The following is a 22,467-nucleotide window of genomic DNA, read 5'->3' on the forward strand; positions in this document are numbered from 1 at the left end:
TCTTCTTTTGAGATATGGGGCATGATTTTGTTGACACTGGATTGAAAAATATAGTGAAGTAATAAATTGTATTTTATTGTATTTTATTCTGTGTGGAATACAAACATTATTGCACAAAATGATAAATTCCAATATGCTAATGATTAATTCATGGATATGTACGGCATTTATGTCGCAATTATTGTGCAGTTGCGTGACTGTGAGAAAATATTGAGCGCTATAGCACTACTGTTGCATTAGCTTTCACTGCCCCAATTATTGCTGAATTGGCCCTGGTGTAATAATCTCCTACAAATCACATAGGATAAATCTCACAGTGGTGCCACTGCATTATTTCTACATGTAGATGCCCCCACAGATATATTCCTTGTCTGCACGGGCCAAAAAGCCTGTTTCTCCCCTTTTCTGGTGTTGTCCTGCTTGGACAATGCATAGCCCAAATCCTGGTTTTTGTGTGGGCAGTCTGGATGACATCCAGTACATTTTGCACCAGAATTGGGGCATAACAAGGTTAATACGAGCTAAAAATCCTTCTGGGGACATCCAGAACCCTCTGTTTCTGTGCCGCCATAGTTGTCTGTACAGAGATCCCACTGGGCCACCCGGCACATCCACTGCCACTGTGGGTCTCTTGTTCTGAGGTCAGAATGAGACTCCCCAGCATGTGACCATTGCTCCACATCTCATTCTGACCCGAGAAGCAGGTGACCCATGGCAGCAAATGTGCAGGGTGGCCCAGCAAGATGTCTGTACAGACAGTTGCTGCAGCACAGCAACGTAAACCAAAGTAACAGCTGCACAACAGGGCAGCTGTGGGGCCAGGATACTGTGGGCTGCTCCTGAACTATCCTGGCCAGTGCAGACAAGGCCATAGCATGTGTGTTTTGTGCCTTCGAGCTGTTTCTGGCTTATGGTGACCCTAAGGAAAACCTATCATGGAGTTTTCTTGGCAAAATTTGTGCAGAGGCTTGCCATTGCCTTCTTCCCCTGAGGCTGAGAGTATGTCACTTGCCCAAGGTCACCCAGTGGGTTTCATGACCAAGTAGGAATCGAATCCTGATCAACAGAGTCGTAGTCCAACACTCAAACCACTAAGCCACACTAACGGAAACACTGTAGAATTGAGAGTGTTGTGAGATAATGGTCATCTCTGGCTACAAGCCCTATAGAAATGACAAGGACAAGAACGCTGAGGGTTGCTCTGTATGTCACAGATGTCACAGTGACAAACTAGAAGTCTAAAAACATGGTGATTTCTCCAAAGAATCGCTGTGGATAAAAACAGCAGCCCCAGAGAGTGATTTAGTAATGCTATCATCCCCCTGACCAAAACCTTACACGACTGTGCCATAGAACATGGAACTAAACAGGAGGGAGTTGACCGTTTAATCCTGGGTGAAATCAGTGATTATAGTGTTATCAAATTTAATGTTTATAGTGGGAAAGGAAGTCCAGCACAGTCATTCTGGGCATCAGAAAAGGAAGCATGCCTAATGTGAGGGAACTGGTAAAAAGGAAGTTAAAAACGGAAAGTCGAGGTAGTAGTTGTCTATCCAAAATGCTTGGTGGGGGAAGGAAGGCATGTTTACTAAAAACCACAGAAGCTGGGCTAGAAATAAACACCACAAACACACTGGGTGCAAGTCACACTCTCTCAGCCTCAGAGGATGGCCATGGCAAACCTCCTCTGGAGAAATATTACCAAGAAAACCCCAAAACAGGGTCGCCATTAGCGTGAAACTTATTGAACAACACTGCTTCATGGCATAGTAGGCAGCCTTTGTGGCCCTTTAGACTCTATGATATGAAGCAGGCGCCACCTAGCGGTTTGCCCAGCACAGCAATGCTCCTGCTGCGTTTGAACTACGTTTCCCAGCATTCTTTCATAAGGCGCATGCGCCCCACTCGAACGTTGAAGGTGTCTCCCTAGAATTTACTGACTAGGCCCCTGTCCAGTTATAAACTGCCAGCTCTCAAGCCGCCCCTGCCAGACAGACGGCTTCACCGACCAATCGGAAGAACGGAATGCAGGACTGGCCAATAGAACGGGGCAAAGGGCGTGGCTTAGGCCCAACACGGAGCAGGCGGTGCTAACACGATGATTGACAACGGGGCTAGCGAATGGAACGTCGGGGCCGTCCAATCAGCGCGGGGCACCGCCCATTTTCTCCCCCTCCCCTCGCCGAGGTGGGTAGCAACAGTTGCCCCGGTGAGGGAACACGGAGGGCGCCATAGCCACCGTAGTCGTGGCGACCAGGAAACCCGGCAACAACAACGACAACAACAACAACCGCCGCCGCCCACCCTCCCCGATTCCCGCCAAAATCGAGAGAGGGGGGGACGATAGTCGCGACACCGTCCCCGCCCCTCCCCAGGAGGGGACGCGGCCTCGAGGGGCCGGGGCGGTCCAGGTGGGTTCGAGTCCGCTTCCCTTCCCTCCTCCGTCGAGGCAAAATGGCGCCCCTGGCGGAGGCTATTTCCCTCCTCCTCCCGAGGCCTCCTTGGGCCCCTCCGCCGCCGCGGCGGTCACTCCACGCAGGGCTGGCCCAGGAAGGGCCCAGGCCCTGATAGGCGGGGCTTGTGCGCTTCCCAGTGATTGGTGGGAGGGCTGGCCAATAGGAGCGCGCTGGAATCCTGGAGGTGGCCAATCAGCGCCAAGGAGAGGCGGGCGGGGTGCGGAAGGAGGGGGAAGAGAGGGAGAGAGTTTCGCTCAGAACGCGTCGGCCGTTGGGGCGGGTGACGTCACGAGCGAGGGCTCTTTTTCCTTTTGCGTTGGAAGGAAGGAGCGTGACGTCCTCCTCGTTGCTCCTCAGTTCTCTACCCCGCCTTTCTAGCCCAGGGTTGCTCAAGGCGGAGGACAAAACTCAAAACACTACAAGCTCTCTTTTAAAAAAGTTTATTAAGATATATATATATATATATATATATATATAATTAAATATATACAAGTCAGGAAACCAGCAATCATTATTATCAGAGTTTAGGATTACACTTTTCCAAGGCATGATATTCCCCATTGCCATCTCTGATTAACAGTTTGTAAGCCGCCCTGATAGCCTTGGCTGAAGAGCAGGGTATAAGTTTATTATTATTATTATATGTTATATGTTATTGTATTATGTATGGATGTAAGGGCAGGGCAGTGAAGAAAGCAGAGAGGAAGGAAATCAATGGCTGAGGCGCTCAAAAGGGTATATTTAGTAGATGTGGTGCAGCTGGAGAAGAGTGGCGAGGATCCCATGGACGGCCAAAAGGACAACTCTCACAGTGAGCCCTTGAACAGATGGAGCCTCAACTCTCCCTGGAAGCCAGGAGGGTTAAACTGAGGCTGTCGTACTCTGGCCACATTATGAGAAGCCATGACTGGCTAGGAAACAGTGCTAGGAAAGGTAGAGGAAGACCGCACACCAGATGGCTTGACTTGATCAGGGAAGCCACAGGCCCAGATCTGTAGGACCTAAGCAGAGCAGCCAAAGACAGAGGAGGGTCACCATGAGTCAAGGAGGCCCACTCAAAGGCAGTTAACCATTGTGACAAGGAACTGCAGAATCAATGCAGATTGACACTTCTTTCAGCTCAATGCTTCAGAATTCTGAGATTTGTAGTTCTGTGGGATATTTAGCCTTCTCCCTCAGAGAGCTCAGGTGCCACAACAAACTGCAAATCCCAAGAATCCACATGGAGCCATGATGACAGTTAAAGCAGTGTCAAACTGAATTAATTCTGCATTGTGCCACCATTCCTAAATACGCCAGTAGAGTCTCTCAGTAAAAGGCAGCCGACTTCCTATGACTGGCAATGGCTGTAGGGCAGATACTTCTAGCATTTATAAAGTGAGAACTGTTGATTTGGACCCTGCTATTAAGGCAGTAGTTCAGTGCCAGGGGCTCTCAGGTCCCCTGGCATCTCCAGTTATGGGACTGATGATAGTATGGCTGGAAACACTAACAGTTTGACTGAAGTCTGATGGTTCACAAGCAGTCCTAAACCACAGATAGGGAACATAGGGCCTTCCAGCGGTTGCTAGATCCTTCTACAGTTCCAGCCAGCATAACCAATGGTGCGGGATGATGGAAACTGCAATCCAACGTCATATAGAAAGGCATACTTTCCACATCCCTGCTCTAAACCATGGTTGTTCCAGGAGTGAGTGAAATGTTTTATAGGCTGGTCAACTGTGGTTTGCAGCTCTGACAGGAAGAACAAGTACACACCATAATTTGTTGGTTCAGATGTCATCAGTATATAACTAATTAAAGTGGAGCACTGAAGGTTAAATAGAGAGCAGAATCACATGGGTTGTTCCTCTAGTGCCAAATCACTCTGAACACAGCAAGCATTAAGCAGCTTTATGTGTTTATAAGTCCACTTTATTAAGGGGGTACATTTGGTTTATGAAATTGACAGCATGTCAGAAGTCTTGAGTGGGGCAAGTTGTTGTGAAATGTATTGTCCCAGAATGCAACACTATTTTACACTGTGCAAATTCCTAGTGCAATAAGGAGCCCTAAAATATTTTTGTTCCTTGTGCGATGGATGAGAATGTCTGGTTTTGAGCTCTGTGGAGCAGATCTGTTGACGTCTGGTCCTTCACCAAACTGGTCAGAATGCAGATATGTGTGTTGTGGCATTTTGTATTTAGCCATTACATACTTTATATGTTGAATAGAAAATGCATCTTGTTGGGCACATAGCCTGGAAAAGATGTATCTTGGGGCTATATGTCCCAGAATCTCACTGACCATGCTGTAGTCCCAAAAGCAATGTTTTAAGGTCTGATCGGGTGACAAAAGCGCACCAGTCAGCTTTCCATCTACTTTATAGTAGTCCTTCATGTTTGCTTTTTCCTTTAGTTACTATACTGTTGAATGATCATAATAAGGTTGGGAGTAAAGTGATGAAGAAGAACCAATAGTTTCACACTAGCACTGCAGTCTAATGGCTAGAGAGGATAACAGAGGCCACTGCACTATTTGGACCCGTTATTAGGGAATAGTGTCAGTTATTATAACAGATCCTACAAGAAATGATGACTGAATTCTGCACTGATATTGCTGAAGACAAAACACATGGTGCCCTTCCATGCGGATGTCCATAAAATGTATTAGATGACTCCATGTTTGCGTCAGGTGTTTTTTTTTGGGGGGGAGCTATGTTTTCATTCCTCTCTTACGGTAAAAATATGAATTCAGAGGATTTTCATCCTTAAACAAGTACTGTTCTTCACTGATATCCTCAGTATATACTCTGTAAATCATTACATGTTAAGATTCCATTTCTTTGCTCTAAGTATGAAATATTCTTTGCTAGAATTAGCTTCATATAGTTAAATTGCAGTTGCATATACCTTTCCCACAAAAAAGTAGCAAAAGTCCATGTTAAAATATACTGGAATGTGACGCTAGATAGCAGTGAACTGTTATTGACCATTCTAGGTGTTCTGAATGCCAAATAGTGTTGTCAGTAAGTCAGTAATGTCAGAAGATGCCAGTAATATACAATAACGTTCCTAATTGGATTATTATTTAGAGTTAGGACTGTGACCTAGTCTTTAGATCTTTTGCTTCTACTCATTTTGTATGTAGTCCTGTAAGCCAATTGTGCCATAGGGTGGGAATCAGTTAGGGGCAGGAGAGCAGAACAGTTGATGGCAGAAGAAGCAGAAGCTGGCTTGTCTTCTGCTTTTTTTGGAGACTTCTGAAGGACTGTGTCCAAGTTACAAACTGCCAACCCAAATTCAGAGACTATAGTTGATCCTGTTGTAGAGTAAAACATTGACTAGAGGATTTGGCTCTGCGATATGATGCTGGAAAGCAACTATAACATGAAAAACTGGAAACAAACTGTGTGCCATACTACTGAACCATTCATCAACCTTATATGATATCCTGTTTGTCATATACAGCCGGCCTTCCCTTTCCATGAATTCTTTATCCATGGCTGTAACTGTCCACAGCTTGAAAATATTCAAAAACTATATAAATTTGAAAAACCAAACCTTGATTTTGCCATTTTATATAAGGGACACCATTTTACTATGCCATTATATTTAATGGGACTGGAGCATTCACGGATTTTGGTATCAACAAGGAGTTCTGGAAGCAAACTCCAACAGATACAATGGGTCTACTGTACTTCAGAAGGCACTTCACAAAAAGAAAACATCTGTATAATTACTCATTAGTTCCATGTTATTTATTCTTAACATCCTGAGCTCCTTGAAACATGGGGTCTCTGGCTATCGTCTGCGATAATTTATTTGGAAAGGTGACATAGACATTTACAAATAAATAAAAAAACATGGAGCTCCCTTCTTACCCATTTGGTTTGTATTTACTTGAGGAGAAATAAATGTAACTTGCAATCCTTTGACCTGGGCTGGATTGTAATATGGGACTTTGACACATCTTATGTTATTTATTATTACAAGCCAGTTAGATCTACAGCCAGACTGTGCACATGCTAACAGATATGTTGACACATTATTTTTATCCCACTGGGTGACTTTGGGCAAGTCACATGCTCTCAGCCTCAGAAAAAAGCAATAGCAAACCTCCTCTGAACAAATCTTGCCAAGAAAAACCCATGATGGGTTCGCCTTAGAGTTGCTCTAAGTTGGAAACAACTTGAAGGCACACAACAACAATCTTTATCATTTTGCTAGATTGCAATATGGGCCTTTGGCACATGTTATGGCATTTATTATTACAGGACAGTTAGATCTACAGCCAAACTGATATGTCGATACATTATTTTTACCAGAGGTCATAATTTGGTTATATTGGAGAAGAAAATAAACCTAGAGTATGTGTTGTAGAAATACTTCAAAAAATGCAGGCCAATGAAATCTAGCAGTCAAAACTAACTTGCCTACACATAGCTTCTGCAGTGAAGACATAATTTATGGCATCTCTGTTGCATATCAGCCACAGTTCTGTTGCCACCCAGATACTGGAAAGATGTAGTTGCTTCACGCTTCATGCAGCAGGTGAGGTTTCTGCCAAAAGTGGGCAGGCCTTGTCGTGTGAAGCTGTAGCCAGGATTACTATATTACAGTCTTGGCATTAGCCTTTGCTGGATTCCTTCCTCCGTCATTGTGTGAGCCACACCCAGGCTACTTATGCTGTTTCTCAGGTGGGGCAAAGGCAAACATTTAGAGACCTAGCTCCCTAGTTGGCAATTTAGTGATATGTTAAAGCATTTGACAATTGCAGTGTGCTGAGTACCTAGCATGTGCTAGTGATGTGGTTTAAACTACTATTCTGGGTTGTGCTGAAGAGCAGTTGTGTCTAGTGTATAGTAGCCCTTGGAACAGTTTTCAGACTGAGAAGAGAGTAACCTGTTGACAAAACTGGGTCAGTTCAAACAAATTAGGATAGGGGCCAGTTGTTCTTGGAAAATGCCAATTGTTCTTGTACCAATTAGACTAAATTAGGAATGGATTGTTCCTTTCAGTCTTCTTGTTTCTGTAATATATGTTTGCATTGGCTCCTGACAGCTCTGTAATATCTCATGTTGGACTTTAAAAAATAAATTATGCAGGGATGTGCACAGGAAAGCAAGTGATAATTGTAATAATGAAGTTTTTTATTTGAAAAGCAGGGCAAACTAACAAAAAATTGTTTGCTCTTTTATAGACAAGGAGAACATTGCAATAAGTCTAATTTCAAATCCCTATCCTCTTCTTGGGTAGGGTTGTCAGCTTTTTAGCTGGTCACTGGAATGTCTTTAATAGTGGCCTGATATGTAATTGTTGTAATGCGTATCTATATGACATGAAAAACTTTTCCTGCAGATTTATGTTGATAAATTTGTAGTTTGCTAAGAAGAGGCCATAATGTTGGTGTAGTTGGCAACCTTATCCCAAAGGAAATGTATATTTTTTCCCTATGAGTCTCACTTGTTCCAGTTCAATAAGTTCCTGTTGCAATTGAGAAGCATTTTCCCTCTGAGGAAGATCTTTTCCATAGATGGCATGGCCGGTGTTGGACTAGCTGGTCTTTATGGTCCCTTCCAGTTTTATGAGTCTTATGTTCAGTCAATTTCCCCCTCACTTATTTGAAAGTAAATACACTTGATTTCCTTTGGATTTCTTTCCACATTAGTGTGCTTTAGAATTCCCCCTGGCTATTCCTTTTTCTAATCACAAGCTCACAAAACCAGTGTAGTTCAACCTCTAAATATATGTGTAGGAGAGCGAGGTTTAAGCTGCACCTGCGTTGTCAAATTGCTGGGGTCTTCAGCAACATTTCTCACGTCTAAATTTGGAATCTTCTGAACAGGAACATGTGTAGCCTAACTTTGGACGTTAGGAAGGATTAATATGATAAAGATAGGCAATCTCAGTGGCATCAGTCAGTGGGTGCGGGCTGCACCAGGTGACATCCTAAGAGGCAGGTGACACTACTGCTCCTCAAACATCTGCCTTTGGACAGAAAAGGGCTGTGGCATTCACCTGCGTTCATTAAAATGCTGAAGAGAGATGGGGTGAGTGGGGTGAGGCTCACTGGGAGAAGAAAGGAGAAGCCCCAGGGATTTGTTTTCTTAAATTAAATTATTTTTTAATATATATTTCTAACAAAAATTTTAATTAATTTTTTTCCTTCTTTTAAAATTTTCTTTAAAAGCATCATGCCTTTACCAAATTTTCACTCAAACCACATGAAACTATGCATATGTAAATGCATCGAGGCTGTGCATATGATATTGTAATTTGAGAGTACAATTTTAATTTCAATAGTTGTTTTATGTCACAGCTGTTACCATGACATCCAGTGATATGCAGGACTTACGACTACTGAGTAACATGAATAAAAAAAATCATGACTAAAGATTCTGTGTGGCATGGGATGGGAGGAGGTCCATGCGGGGGTGTATGTGTGTGACACCATGAGTTACCACACTGGGAATCTCCCTGCCAGCTCAATTGCAGAGTTAGCATAATAGTATTTTCATCAGTTTCCATCATTTACAGCAAATGTTTAAATAGATGTTTGTCCATGTTGAGTAAAAATTTATCCTGTTAGATTACCAGTGGGAGGTTGTGTGAACAAGATAGCTGGAAGAATTATGGCGGAGATTCCTCTTGGTCAGTAAGAAGGAACACTGCTCACTTTGTACTTCCTAAAATCTTAGGCCTGTTACAGACAGCCAAAATAAAGCTGCTTCGAGTCACAGTGGAGGTATGGTGTTTCAATGATGCATGCATCCTAAGAGTCCAGAAGTCGCACCAAAGCCACGCTCCAGCCCTAAGGACTGGAACGCGACTTTGGTATGGCTTCTGGACTCTTAGGATACATGCATCATTGAACCACCATACTTCCACTGTGACTTGAAGCAGCTTTATTTTGGCTGTCTGTAACAGACCTTAGTTTGAAATGAAAAAGGGGGTTATATGCAGCAAGGTGAGAAATCATTTTAAGGACATTCTCTGTTATTCCCACTAAACTGTAGTGTGGAACCAAGCAGCAAAACCGTAGGTTAGCAGTGGATGAGGCATCAGTAGTAGGCATCAGCAAGGGATTTACATGAGGTGGGTGTGGGAAGTAGAACTTGAACTGTTCCTCCCCTCCGTCTGCAGGAGTAATAATTGGCAATGGCATCTGCAGAGTGAGGTGGATGCATATGACTTAGGATAAGGTACAGATACATCCTTCATGGGAAGTGATTGGAACCCTCCCTGAAAGCAAGGGAGCATTTCATTTCCAGGTTCTGGAAACCGTCCTGCCCTCCAGTGCTAATACAATCTGTCAGTGGTATGTATGCTATTACATTTCAGCAGGATGTCTTCAGGATCACTTCCCAAAAGTTTATGCTCAAAATTTTCCTGAAAAGCCTTCCATAGTTCACTGCTATAAATTGATGTTCAGAGTGCAGGTATGCCTCCGTTAAAGAAGTATGTTCCAGGACATTAATTCTTCAACAGAAAATTTGGTACCAAAGGCAAGAATAAAATGGAAAGAATATAGTTATGCCCCTACACAAACAAACAAACAAAAAAAGCAGTTCAGCATGTTTCAGCATACTTTATCTTCAAATCTAAAAAAATATGCACATGTGAAGTGAATCAACCAGATCAGGTAATCCTCGCATAAGTAAACAAAATATAGGTAAAGGTAAAGCTAGTCCCTTGACATGACTGTCTAGTCGTAACCGATTGTAGGGGATGGTGCTCGTCTCTGTTTCTAAGCCAAAGAGCCAGCATTGCCCAGGGACTGTTCTGATGGTCATGTGGCCAGCATGACTGCACCAAACGCTGCTTCCTTCCCACCGAATTTGTATCTATCTATCTGCTTGCATTTGCATGCTTTCAAACTGCTAGATTGGCAGGAAATGGGGCTAGTGAAAGGAGTTCATCCCATCATGCAGCACTTGGGCCTCGAACTACCAACCTTCCGATCTTCTGATGGTCAGAATAGGCATCTGATTCTTAACCACTAAGCCACTGCATACCAGCATGCTATTTTTAACATACTAGGAAGAATGAGTGAGGCTGGCTTACCTGCTGTCCTCTTTTCCCTCTGTTGCGCTGTTCTTACATGCTTAGTAAGGGACTCTGGAAACAGCTGCTGTTTATCTTGCCTGCTGAAGGCAGGAATACTTTCCTAGCTTAAGCTTTATTGCATTATTTCCTAACTTAAGCTTTATTGTATTGTTTGCTGCAGGCACAGTGCTGCAACCTTACACCAAAAGTCTGTTTCTTCAGCCCTTCTTCATCATCCTCTGAATGCTGATACTGATAAAAAAAAACCTTCCAGCTAGACACAAGATGAAGAGATAAAAGAGTGAAGATGAGAAGGTGTAAAAAGACTTTGTAAATAGGCGCTTTGCTGTCAGAGGTTTTGTGTTAACTGAGGTATACCTGTATACCTATGTGAGCACTTTTAAACCTATGTATTTCATGTAGGGGAAGACTAAGCAGACTTATGGAAAACTCCACTTATTTGCAGAATTCAGGGCATTAATGGCATTTTGTTTAACAAGTGGTTGCATGCCAGCACAAGTAATTGCATGGTATGTGGGGATTTTTTCCTTGAGCCCTTCACCTCTTCTTCACTCTCTTTGTTCAGATGTCTGTGTCTCTTATGAAAAAATCCATTTTGAGAATTAGATCAGAGATGGCTAGATGTTGTTATTTTGCCAAATTACACTCCACACAGAGTAATATGCTCACCTACTTTGTTGATGGAACCATCATCATAAAACATGGAGGTCTCCTTGCTCCCAATGTGATTGAAGAGTTCAATGGACAGGGATATTGTCTTGATTTAGAAAAGTGAGAGGAGACATGTATGAATAAATAGTGTCACTAGAACCGATGATGCTAACAAATTGCAGGGAGTCTGACGTTCAATGATAATATTGCAGCAGGCAAACTTGAGTATGTGGTCCCTATCGGGCTATGTCTCAGTTGTTCTTTGCTGCGGCTTTCTGAATCGTCCCATGATCTAAAAACAGCCAGGTCATTTCTAAGTCTAGCTTGTTCCAAAAGGAGTGACCAAGTGTATAGGAACCTTTGGAATGTAGCCTAAGAAGAATGCTGCTGTGCTATGGATAACAAGTTGCTTGCCTGAAGAGTCAAGTTCCTGAGAGCAACGTTCACAGATTTAAGATACCTACCTTGCATAGAGCTATGCAAAGTATTTAACATTCTTAGGGTTCTGAAACAGATTTCTAAGCACTAGGCCTATTAGGTCTGGATTTTTACCTTTCAAAAGAACACTGTTGTCCAAAACACACTGTAGAAATAATCCATTTTGAGGCTGCTTTAAGTGCCCCGGCTGAGTGCTGTGCAATCCTGAGAATTGTAGTTTATTGTGGCACCAGAGCTCTCTGACCTGGAAGGCTAAATGTCTCACAAAATTAGTTCCCAGAATTCCCAAGCACTGAGCTGGGGCAGTTAAAGCAGCCTCAAACTGGATTATTTCTGCAGTGTGATTTGGACCTTCAATTGCTGACTGGTGAAACTGAGGATGACAGCTTTGCCCCAGATCCCATGAATGATTACAGTAAGTCCTAGAATACTGTATTTTCCTGTATCAGAGTTGAGATTAAATGCCACAGTCCTAATAGGTGTCTACTTTACACATACAAACAAGGTAAAGGAATTACTAGCCTGTCTTTCTGTACTAACCAAGAGATTCTTGTTTATCAAAGTTTTTTGTTTGGTACATATCAATCCTCTAGGTAGGAATTACAGTACCAACATTCATTCCTTTCACAGAACATTTTGTTATCTGCTTGTCTGATAACGGGTTCATGGGTTCATAGAATCATAGATTTGGAAGAGACCACAAGGGCCATCCAGTCTAGAAGCTGCCCACAATAACCCAGCATCACTTATCTTCATAAAATAAGGATGGAAGCTTGTCTCTTTTTAAACCAATGAAACAGGTTTCCTGGCTTTCAATTTTCCATCTTGTGTGCTCCTAGACTCAGCTGAAGACCACTTCTTCTGCTAGGCTCCTAATCTTGATATCAAAATCTACAGGCAAAAATCCTCCTTATCATACATTTGTATAACACTTCCTATTCTAGAGGAACTCAGATTACTCAGAAAAAAATTGAGCAGCAAAGTCTAACATACATACGGTACATACATATATATTATAATCAGTACTGAGTCAGCCCAGCTAGATACTTGGAGAGTATTGTGTTTTCACTACTGGTGTCTTGAATGCTTTCCTGTGGAAAAGCAGAGAAAACATATAACTTTGGCTTTTACCATTTCAGAAAGTAAGTATGCCACAGAAAAGGAGCCTCCTTGCTGGCACGGGCTACTTTAGGCGAGGAAGTGTATTCAGGTCAGGCAGTTGCTCTGAGGAAGCAATCCCCCTGCCACTCTATACAAAACTGTGCTAAAAGTACAAGTATGCCTCAGTAAACGATGTAGATGTGTTCCTGGTCATGACTTTTTAAACAGAAAATTTGGTACTGCAGACAGAAATAATATGGAAGGAATAGGGATAGATTTCTGCAACACAAAAAAGAAGAGCAGTTCAACAGGTTTTTAGCCAAGTTTTTATTCAAAAGGAATAAGTGCACCGGCGTCATACGCTAGCGCGCTTTATGCAGCTTTCAGATACGCTGAAAGCCGTGCGGGGAGGAAGGGGTGGCGCATCCAATAGGGATGAATGGGGTGCACACCCATGGTGCACGCACGCTGCTGCACCGCCGCATTCATTTAAATGGGGCTTGAGCATAGGTGGTATTTGTTTTATGCGTGGGAGTCTGGAACAGATCCCTCACATAAACAAATGGCGAACTGTAATAAGCACAAGTGAGGGGGCATTCACACTTATTTTTTTGTCTCGAGGGGATCCGGATCCCCACAGTGATGCAGTGCTAGATTGCAGTTCCCACTACATTTTCCGTTTCTGAATCTCTCTATGGCATCTTAACCCTGTTGGCATTCATACTTGCCACCATTTCGGTTTAAAATGGAGGTGTCTCCATTTCCAGGAACGATGCAGCGTGATCTGAATAGATTTGACAGCTTACTCACACTACTGAAGATGAAGATCATTGCGGCTCTTTAAAAAAGGAGCGCTTAAGGATCCGGTGTCAAATACTCTGGGTTAATAGGGTTTTTCCATGCCCCCCCAAAACTGCGCCAGGTGCATTTGGGGCCAGTGGGAACGTCATGGAAATAATCCAGTTTCACACCAGGTTATTTCTGTGGTGTGAATGGGGCCTGAGATGAAATAACCAAGTCAGGTAAGCTAACATTCTGAACCTTCTATAGATCTCTTGAAAGCGTCTTCGAAAGTGCATACAAAGATGTTTTTTTTATCAGCTTCTCCTTATGTTAGTAGCCACACTTACGGATCTATTATTTTAAACATGCTGGAGTTAGCTAGTGAAGCGGGCTTATCTCCTTTCTTTTTTTCTCTCTGTTTTGCTCTTGACACACATTCATTATGGAATTCTGGAGGTGGAGTGTATTCACCTTGCCTGTTGTAGGCAGGCTCACTCAGCTGTTTGGCTAGAGCAGAATCCTACTCTTTCCCAGCTCATCAAGCTTTGTGTATTATACTATTTACTTCAAACATTCTGCTGCAACCTGACAGTGAAAGTCTGTTTCTCCAGCTCTCCTTCACCATCCTCCCTGTATGGTTGCTGCTAGACAGAAGACGAGGCGGAAAGGAAATCTGGACAGCCATAAAAAGACTTTGTTGAAAACAACGTCTTTCTCAGAGTTTTTGTTAACTGAGGTATCTCTGCAATGAGAACTGAACCCTACTATCAGTGTTTAGAAATTTTTCAAGGCATTGGCCCCATTTCTTAAAGCACAGAATGCCAATTTCTTTTTCCTTCTCATGCAGAGATCCCTTGAGATGACCAGGTAGATGTAGTAGAGACTTTGTCAGTGTGGCTTTTTCTTTTCTCTTGTGTTCTTCAGAGGCTTTTTTTGAGAAGGCTTCTTTGATAGGTGATGTGAACAGCCTCAAAACTTTGAAGTAAACTTGTTTCAGAACTGTGTCTGGTTCAGCAGTTGGCAGATCATATTGACATTGCCCAACCAGGTTCTGTTGCTGGTCCTGGGAAATATTGAGGCCTAGTGGATAGAAAGGAGGACTGGCATGGTTATTTCTGCCATGCTTATGTTCTCAAGATAGATGATGGTACTCTGTGGTCTTGTCAGTGTGCTTGGTTCATGTTAGCTAGCACTTAGTCTTATGCTGTACAACTTTATAAAAATTAAGGGGACAGTTTCAGTTTTTTCGCTTTGCTTCTAAGGAGTTGAACAGTCAATGATAAATGAAACAATGACAGATGAAAATGCTCAAGCCCTATTCAGGCGCTCAATATGAATGGGGGAGCTTAAATGCATGAGTAGGGCAGTGCATACTGGCTCCATCTTATATGTCCTGGTGTCTGTAGCCCATACCCTCCCATGTGGAATAGCAGGGTCTAAATGGGAGGTCTCCTTGTGTTCATTTGAATGGAAGTAGACCTTTCCACTTCGGGTGCATCTACACTGCAGAAATAATTCAGTTTGAAACTGTTTTAACTGCCCTGGTTCAGTGATAGGGAATTCTGGGATCTGTAGTTTTGTGAGACATTTAGCCTTTTCTGTTAGAGAGCTCTGGTGCCACAACAATCTACAGTTCCCAGGATTCCATAGCACTGAGCCAGGGCAGTTAAAGCAGTCGCAAACTGGATTATTTCTGCAGTGTGTTTTGGACCAACATTGCACTGAAATGTCCTATTCAGAATTGTCCAGCATTGCTGCTCAACACAGTAAAGTGTGGATTGAAGGGTTTGGGGCTGGTATCGTTATATTTCAAACTGAAACCTGTGTATTTGGAGAACAGAGAATACGTGTCTAGCACTCACAACCTCAGTCGCAGCGTCATGTTAATTATTCCTCATAGAAGGGAAAGTGCCGTCTAAGCAGGTTTTAAAAAAATTATTATTACTACAAGGCATGGCAGAAAAAGTAATCTGGTTAAATGCACCCTTTAGTGCACATCTCAAAGACAGAGAAACCTGTTCAGACTCTAGATTTGGCAGCTAGGGAAGTGGATGAAACTTTAATCATTTTGCCTTCTAAAGAAAGATATGATTTAGGACTCATATGCTTGGCCTTCATATTTCTGCATTAATTAGAAAGCAATGGATTATGTTTGATTTGCATGCAATATAACATTGTAGAAGTGCTATGAACCTATTAAAGCTTATAGAACATCTCCAGTGCAGAACGGTGCTACTCAAAGTGGTGTCCCATGGACCAGTTCCAGCCCATGAATCATTGACTTCTGGTCCACAGAAGTTTCCAGGAAAGAAAGAAATAGCTGTAGCCACCTGGAGAATATAAATATGATATTATTTGCTGACACATTACAAAAATAAATGAGGTTTAAGGGATGAGGGTAGCATGCAGGCACTGCACACCCTGCTTGCCCACTCTGTTCAGAATGACTGACTGAATAGAGCTTTAGATGTTTAAGAAGCAGCCAGTCTTAGTCCACTGCAGGAAACATTATCCCCAATAGTATTATGTTTGCTGTTGAACCTCTAACAAGAGATGTCTTGTTTACATTCACTGACTACTAGGAAGCTGCTCCATGCCCTCACCTTTTTCTATCACCCAAAACTTGTATGGCCTGTCATTGATCTGTCCATTGTTAGAGTGTAAGAATAGCTTTATGCAAGCGTCATCTGATCTACAGTTGTGCTTAACAGATGTCAGAGAGGACATCTATGGGTCAATAATGTTACAATATAATGCTATCTTCTTCTCATTTACATGCTACCTTTCTTGCTCTCCACCTAACAAATGTAATGTTTTAAGTGTGTCGGGATGGGCCAGGGGTCTGCGAGTCACAATGTTGTTACTCAGTGTGAGCCAAAAGTTTGCCCTAAAACATCTGTAACACTCTTGGGGTGGACAAGCTGTCAGAAAACACGATCTAGCATTTCTGATTTCCTCCTTGGGGATTACAAGTAATCTGAGTTTCCCAGAACAGTCTGAAAACCAGAGGTGTACAACATAATACTGTAAACTTCATCTAATTTTAAGCCTTCAGTGTATCAATAAGGATGTTTTGCATGTTCCCCCCCTCTTCTCTAGTTAACAACTATGACTGTAAATTATAGAGTCATAGAATGAAGTAACAGAGGCTGTTGGGTTTGGTAGATAATTTACCAGTGAGAGGAAGGAGCCCAGGTAGATTTTACTTTCTGGATTGTTAAATGGTGGCAAATCATCCCATAGAAAGAGTTGCTTTGGGAGAAAGTGTTTGTGTTTTTAATTTTATTTTCCATCTTTACCAGTTAGTAAATTGCAGCAGTTAGTAAATTGTTCCTCTTGAGGAGGTTCTCCTCTCCTTGTTACCTGGAGTGTAGCAATTTACCTTTTGTCTGTACCTTTGCATCCCTGTTGCTAAGTAAAAAATCTGGTCCTGCTGGATTTCCTTTCTCCTCTTGAAAGTACCACCTCCCTTGCTTTGAACATTCATCGAGCCTTTTGAAGGAATCGGATACTGATGCTGGTTGCCTTGGTTTTGAGCGCTGCACCATTTGTAACATTCCAGTTAAATGAATTTTTTGACCTGAAGAGAATAGAAAACATTGACCACTTAAGATGTTTTGAAAATTGTGGTACTTTGTGGTTCAGCCAGTACAGTATTGTAAAGAACTTGTCAGAAGGCTGTTGTCTGATCGATTAGCCCATACTGTTGCTCTCTCTTTCTAAATTGAAATGATAGATGATTGTACACAGAATTCCCAGTTACTGTGAAGGTAGTTACTTTCCCTAGACTGGCATTTCATATATACCCAGCCTACTTGAAGACCCAACTGTTTCTCACTCAAGATGAATGCTACTTTAGAAGGCTGGAATTAGCAACTGTGGAATTAATTTTTGTAATCGTGCATGTATATGTATATGCCTTATAATCTATGGCTATTTTGAAAGCACTGTATGTTTTTTGTAGAAGTGCAAAATTAAGTTAGTACAAGTCAGTAAATGGTCAACATCTTGGAGGTGTCTAGTTTTGCTAGTTTCTCTTCTCAGCACAATGCCAGAAACATGAGAACTAATACCTACAAGGCAACCCATTTGATGTAGCAATGTGAGCCCAGGACTATAGGAGAACAAGGTCTGATTCTGCTCACCCATGGAAAGCCAATGGGTGATCTTGAGCAAGTTGCACTCTCTCAGCCTCAGAGGAAGGCAATGGCAAATCCCCTATGAATAAATCTTACCAAGAAAGCTCCATCATAGGGTTTCCATAAGTTGGAATCAACTTGAAGGCAAACAGCAAGAAATACCTCCCAAAAAAAGCAGTGAGGTGCTCTGGGTTTTGCTCATTTCACTTCAGCTGGTCTGGGGACTGCTGTGCAGCTTATCCTGGTCCTCTCTGTCATAGCTCTTGTGAATGGGATCTGTAGGGCACCAAAAGAATAATTTCAGAAGTGTGTTTATGTTACAAATGAGAAGGACTGTGGAATGTGCCTACTGCAGTCATGTAGGATACATCTGGATAAATACAAAATATTGTGTTCTGGGCTGTCAGATTTCCTGGCTGATCTTCCACATGACATAATCAGAGTACCTGCTGCTATTTGTTTCTGTAATAGACTGCAATTAGGTGTTAAACAAGGTATGTTATTAAGTCAGTGCTCAGTGAATAGAACTGTAGGAAGCTCTTTCTGTCTGTGGAATACTTTATAATTGATTAATTATTTTTCTTTCTTTTCTGTTCTATTTGTTTTTCCTCTTTTTTTTCTTCAACGAAAGGAAGCAAAAAAAAAGCCTTATTTATTATCATTTTCCCCACTGTTGGCATGGCAACACAGGCGTACGTTACAGAATTACCGGCAGCCCAACAACAGTCACAACAGCAACAACAGTCACAGCAACAGCCAGCAGCAACGGCAGCCACGGCAGCACCTGTGGTGGTGGCGGCGGCAGCAGCAGCAGCAGCTCAGCAACAGTATGTGGCGGAATTGCAAGGTGCGCAGCAGCAACAGCCCACGCCGAAACAGTATGTCTCAGAAATCCCGCCTCCCCAGACGCAGGCTCCACCCACTGGACAACAAACCCCAACGCCAGCCCCACAGCAGTACATTGTAGTGACTGTCTCAGGTAAGTGTGCTGTAGGGCAAGTGTGGACAGGGAGGAAGAGGAAGAGTTTTGATTTCTGGATGGGTGAAGTGCCCCTTTTCCAGCCTTCAAGGAAAGCAGTCTGTGAAAATACAATGTTTCTGAGTATTTCTTCCCATAATAATAATAAATGGAGAATAGGAAAGAGTCCAATCACCAGTGGTCACCTGATTTAGGAGTATTAGCAATTCCTCAACAACCTTTAAGGGACATTGCATCCCTAAAATACGTTTGTTTGTTATTGTTTTGAAAAGTCTCACGAACAATGATCCTGTGTCTTTTTAAGCAATTTGTTTAAATGCTGCACTATATAATGGGAAATCGTCTGTTAAATCAGCTTTTGCATGAGTCATATCCCATTGCTTCTTGGTCTATTCACACTTGGGGGTAAAATCTTTATTGTTCAATGGCAGTTATATGATGTATCCAGGTCCCTATAGTCCTAAGAACACTCTATTGGAATTGTTCTGTTGTAACATTTGAGCAGATGAGAACTGCACAGCCTGTGAGCTGAGGACTACATGCAGGGTCCTAGGTCCTTACCTGTGCTCCTCTCCTATGAGTGTCCTGACTACCCTGCTGCTGCCAAATCTCTGCCTCCACTTTAAACAGATTGCTCTTTTCTGGCCACATCACTGGGGGAGGGATGGATAAAAGCACACTCCCCAGAAAACATTGTATGTTTTACCACTCTTCCCCATTGTGGAAATAGCAATTTATATGAAAATCATTGGTGGCAGGGGAGTTGGATGGGGTGAAGATATATGTCTTTATATGCCTTCCCTCTGATATTCTGGAAAGAGCAATGTGTAAGAAGAACAGAGCAGTCTGTACCAGGATGTCTAAGGGAAGGAATGGAAAGCCATATCTTCATCCCCCACTCCCTTGCCACCAATGATCCTCATATAGATTGTTATTTTCCTTCTGTGGGAGGCTGGTAGAAGGCTCTGCATTTCCCTTCAGCAAGGAAAGAGGATCATGCACGTGTGCACATGATGTGCAGTCCTGGGGCCTAAAAAGGTTATGCTTCCCTTATGTGAGCCTTCTTGTGCAAAAACAGGATTTGGGCAAGACAACTTCACATGTATTTTAATATATAACCCATTTCATGCTGTAGGCTTAAAATGAGTAATAGTAATGGATTTAAACAGAAATCTCCAAAACAAGGTATACCTGACCATAAGATTAAACCTGGCCCTTAAACCAGTCCTGATACAAAAAGCTGTTTCTGTCACCACAAAAGATAAATTGTCAGGCCCAGCTGTTGGATGAGTCTTCAAGCAGAAGAGTATTTCCTAGTTCTCTAGCAGCCACATAGAACAGCTCTTTCCAACTGTCCTCCCTTTCTGTCCAAGCAAGAACACCTTTAGGTCTGTAATAGTTCGTAGCATTCAATCTCTTCAGTGCAGCAATCATAGTGATTTGTTGGCTGAGCATGATTAGTGAAAGAAAAATGAGCCACAATAGTCTAATCTGGGACTCTTGTATAGATCTATAAAGGAGGACAGAGTCCTAGCTACTTTTCAGAGAGAGATTTATTTTATTTTTTAAAAATTGAGATGTGTATGCTGAGTTGGAGTTGACAAAGAGTCTAGCTGAATTCTTTGTGGTTCCTGCATCAACAATGACAATTTGCATTTAGAACATAGATGTGGTGATGAGAATAGAACCCAGCTTAGTCTTCTACAGTAGGACATTGCTGTCACTAATCAGATTTTTGTGCTAGTTACTGAATTTATCTACACATCTTTATAGTTCTTCTGCATTATTTGTCTGTATCCAGTCTATATGAACTCTTCAGAGCTATGCATAGGCCTACTGTTTAAAGGTGAGATTCTAACTAAATATGACTTCAATGGGAGAGAATGTTGTCTAGACTTAGTACATTAATGATACTAGAAAATGCTTAGCTTTACCTGGGTTGTTCCACAAATGCTCATTAATTGCTGAGCTGCATGTATTGCTACTGCATACTGCACTGAGCTTTCCACAGCTTTGCTTTTGCTATAGGTACACAAAGAGATTAGTTTAAGCCGGAAATTCTGCACAGTCATTTTCACTGAATTTTTTAAATGCTTTTTTTAAATGTTGAACATTATTAATGCTCTCCTTGATTTGCATAGCTCCCAACATTTGCTTTTGAATTCTTTCAGCTTAAGACTGTGCAGACTTAAGCTTTGAACCATGTTGTTGTACAAGGGTTTCTTTTTGTTTCTTAGCTTGCTTGAGTTGGCCTAAGATATTATGCAGTCCAGACTTCAAATGCATTTCCACCGACGTTGACCTGGGGGTATAGTCCACTGAGAAAGACTCCTGCACAAGCCTCATTGAAAGAAATGGAAGCTGTACAAGAGCTGGGGGAGTTTTTCTGCATCTTGAAAAAGGCAAAGAGCCAGATAGAATTTCTCCTGTCTTTGCTAGTGTAATGCAGCACTTCATTTGGCCTGAAATATTATCCAGAGAAACCTGGCCTGCCTCTGATTCTAATCAGGTAGCTCTTAAGCTGCTGAGTGGAGTTGTTTGATTTGTGTTGTGGCTGGAAGTTTTACCTGAGAGCTTCGATTTTTCTTCCCCTTAGCCAATATCAGAACTGACAGTGTTCATCTTTGCAGTAGTGTGTCCTATTGATGACAGAGTGAATGTATGTAGACCATGGTGAATTTTTCCTTTACCCAAATAAGAACCCACCCCAGTACCCATTCTCCTTATTATATCAGGTGAAGTATGGACTGGAAGGGGATGGTTGTGTCTCAGGCAAACTGATCAGGACTCCTCATGAGAAGTGCTTGATTTGTTGAGCCTACTGGCACTGAGGCCCATGACCAACTTTTGGTGCCACGGCTTCGTCCTAGATAAGTGAGATTACCTCTAAGCATGTGCAGAGTACAGATTAGGCTTCCAGATAAGAAGGTGTCTAGAAGACTATTACTTATGGTAGCATCTGATTTCCTATAAACTCATTCCCTGTCTCGCCTTTTGATCTTTTGCCATGCTTGCATTTTCCACATCTCTTTAGACGTTATCCCTTCCAGGTAGGCCTCTGTTTGTTTTAAGCACTGTCCCTTGTATTGTTATTTTCCTATGTCAATAAAACTGGACAAGAAGACTGGTGAAAAATGGAGCAGAGAGGCCATAATTCAGTCACATAACAGACACTTTGCATACGGAGTGTGATATGGAGGTCATAGGTTCAGTCTCTGCCAGTCAGAGCAGACAAATATATGTAGTTTAGATGGAGCAGTGGTCTATTTCACTCTAAGATAGTTTCATATAGTCAACCAATGGAGTGGAAAAATATTGGATCTCTCTTCTGGGAAGCAGCCATGGCTCAGTAGAAGATCTTGCTTTGTGTGATTTTTAGCATCTCCAGTGAATAATTGTGTGTGCGTGTGCCTTAAGTCACCTGTTCACTTATGGTGACCCTATGAATTTCATAGGATTTTCTTAAACAAGGAATAATAAAAGTTGAATTTGCCAGTTGCTTTATCTGAAATGTAGCACACAGCATCGGCAAATACTAACCAGTTCTGACCCTACTTAGCTTCCAAGATCAGATGGGATCTGGTGACTTTAAAAAACCCTCTGCCAATGTTTTTTTTTTTTGGGGGGGGTTAATCTTTATTCTCAGACATCACAATATTTCTTTGTCCCTGAGTCTTGAATCGAGGAAACTATATGCTTCTATTCTTGTGGAAAGCAGCAAACCCAAACTATTTTCCTCCTTTTACCTTTCTGGCATGTATGCATGTAGTATATGTGAATTTGTTCACTTTCAAAAATCAGTCTTCAGCCATCTTAAAATGTCCTTTTCAGTGTGCTGTTATCGCAGTCATGACCATTTTAAAAATCTTCAG

At 42.2% G+C, this 22,467-nt stretch overlaps 2 protein-coding genes across 10 annotated transcripts in view; one reads left to right on the forward strand and one right to left on the reverse strand.

Moving 5' to 3' along the window:
- ALKBH7 (alkB homolog 7) overlaps positions 1-22,467 on the reverse strand; it is a 511,499-nt gene that overhangs the window by 270,997 nt on the left and 218,035 nt on the right. The window lies entirely within an intron of this gene.
- The window catches only part of RFX1 (regulatory factor X1), a 156,168-nt gene continuing 135,889 nt past the window's right edge, over positions 2,189-22,467 (forward strand). Inside the window, exons 1-2 of one of the 9 annotated variants that reach the window (XM_042455710.1) lie at positions 2,189-2,411; positions 18,248-18,595. In XM_042455710.1, the coding sequence (XP_042311644.1) occupies positions 18,295-18,595 (301 nt within the window). In that variant the 5' untranslated portion in view covers positions 2,189-2,411; positions 18,248-18,294. Of the gene's footprint in view, positions 2,412-3,055; positions 3,075-3,206; positions 3,268-11,867; positions 12,009-18,247; positions 18,596-20,215; positions 20,442-22,467 lie in introns of those variants that run through there. The other 8 variants (XM_042455711.1, XM_042455709.1, XM_042455712.1 and 5 more) reach the window with 8 other exon arrangements.

The sequence above is a fragment of the Sceloporus undulatus genome, chromosome 2 (genome assembly GCF_019175285.1).
Source record: "Sceloporus undulatus isolate JIND9_A2432 ecotype Alabama chromosome 2, SceUnd_v1.1, whole genome shotgun sequence".
Taxonomy (NCBI): Eukaryota; Metazoa; Chordata; class Lepidosauria; order Squamata; family Phrynosomatidae; genus Sceloporus; species Sceloporus undulatus.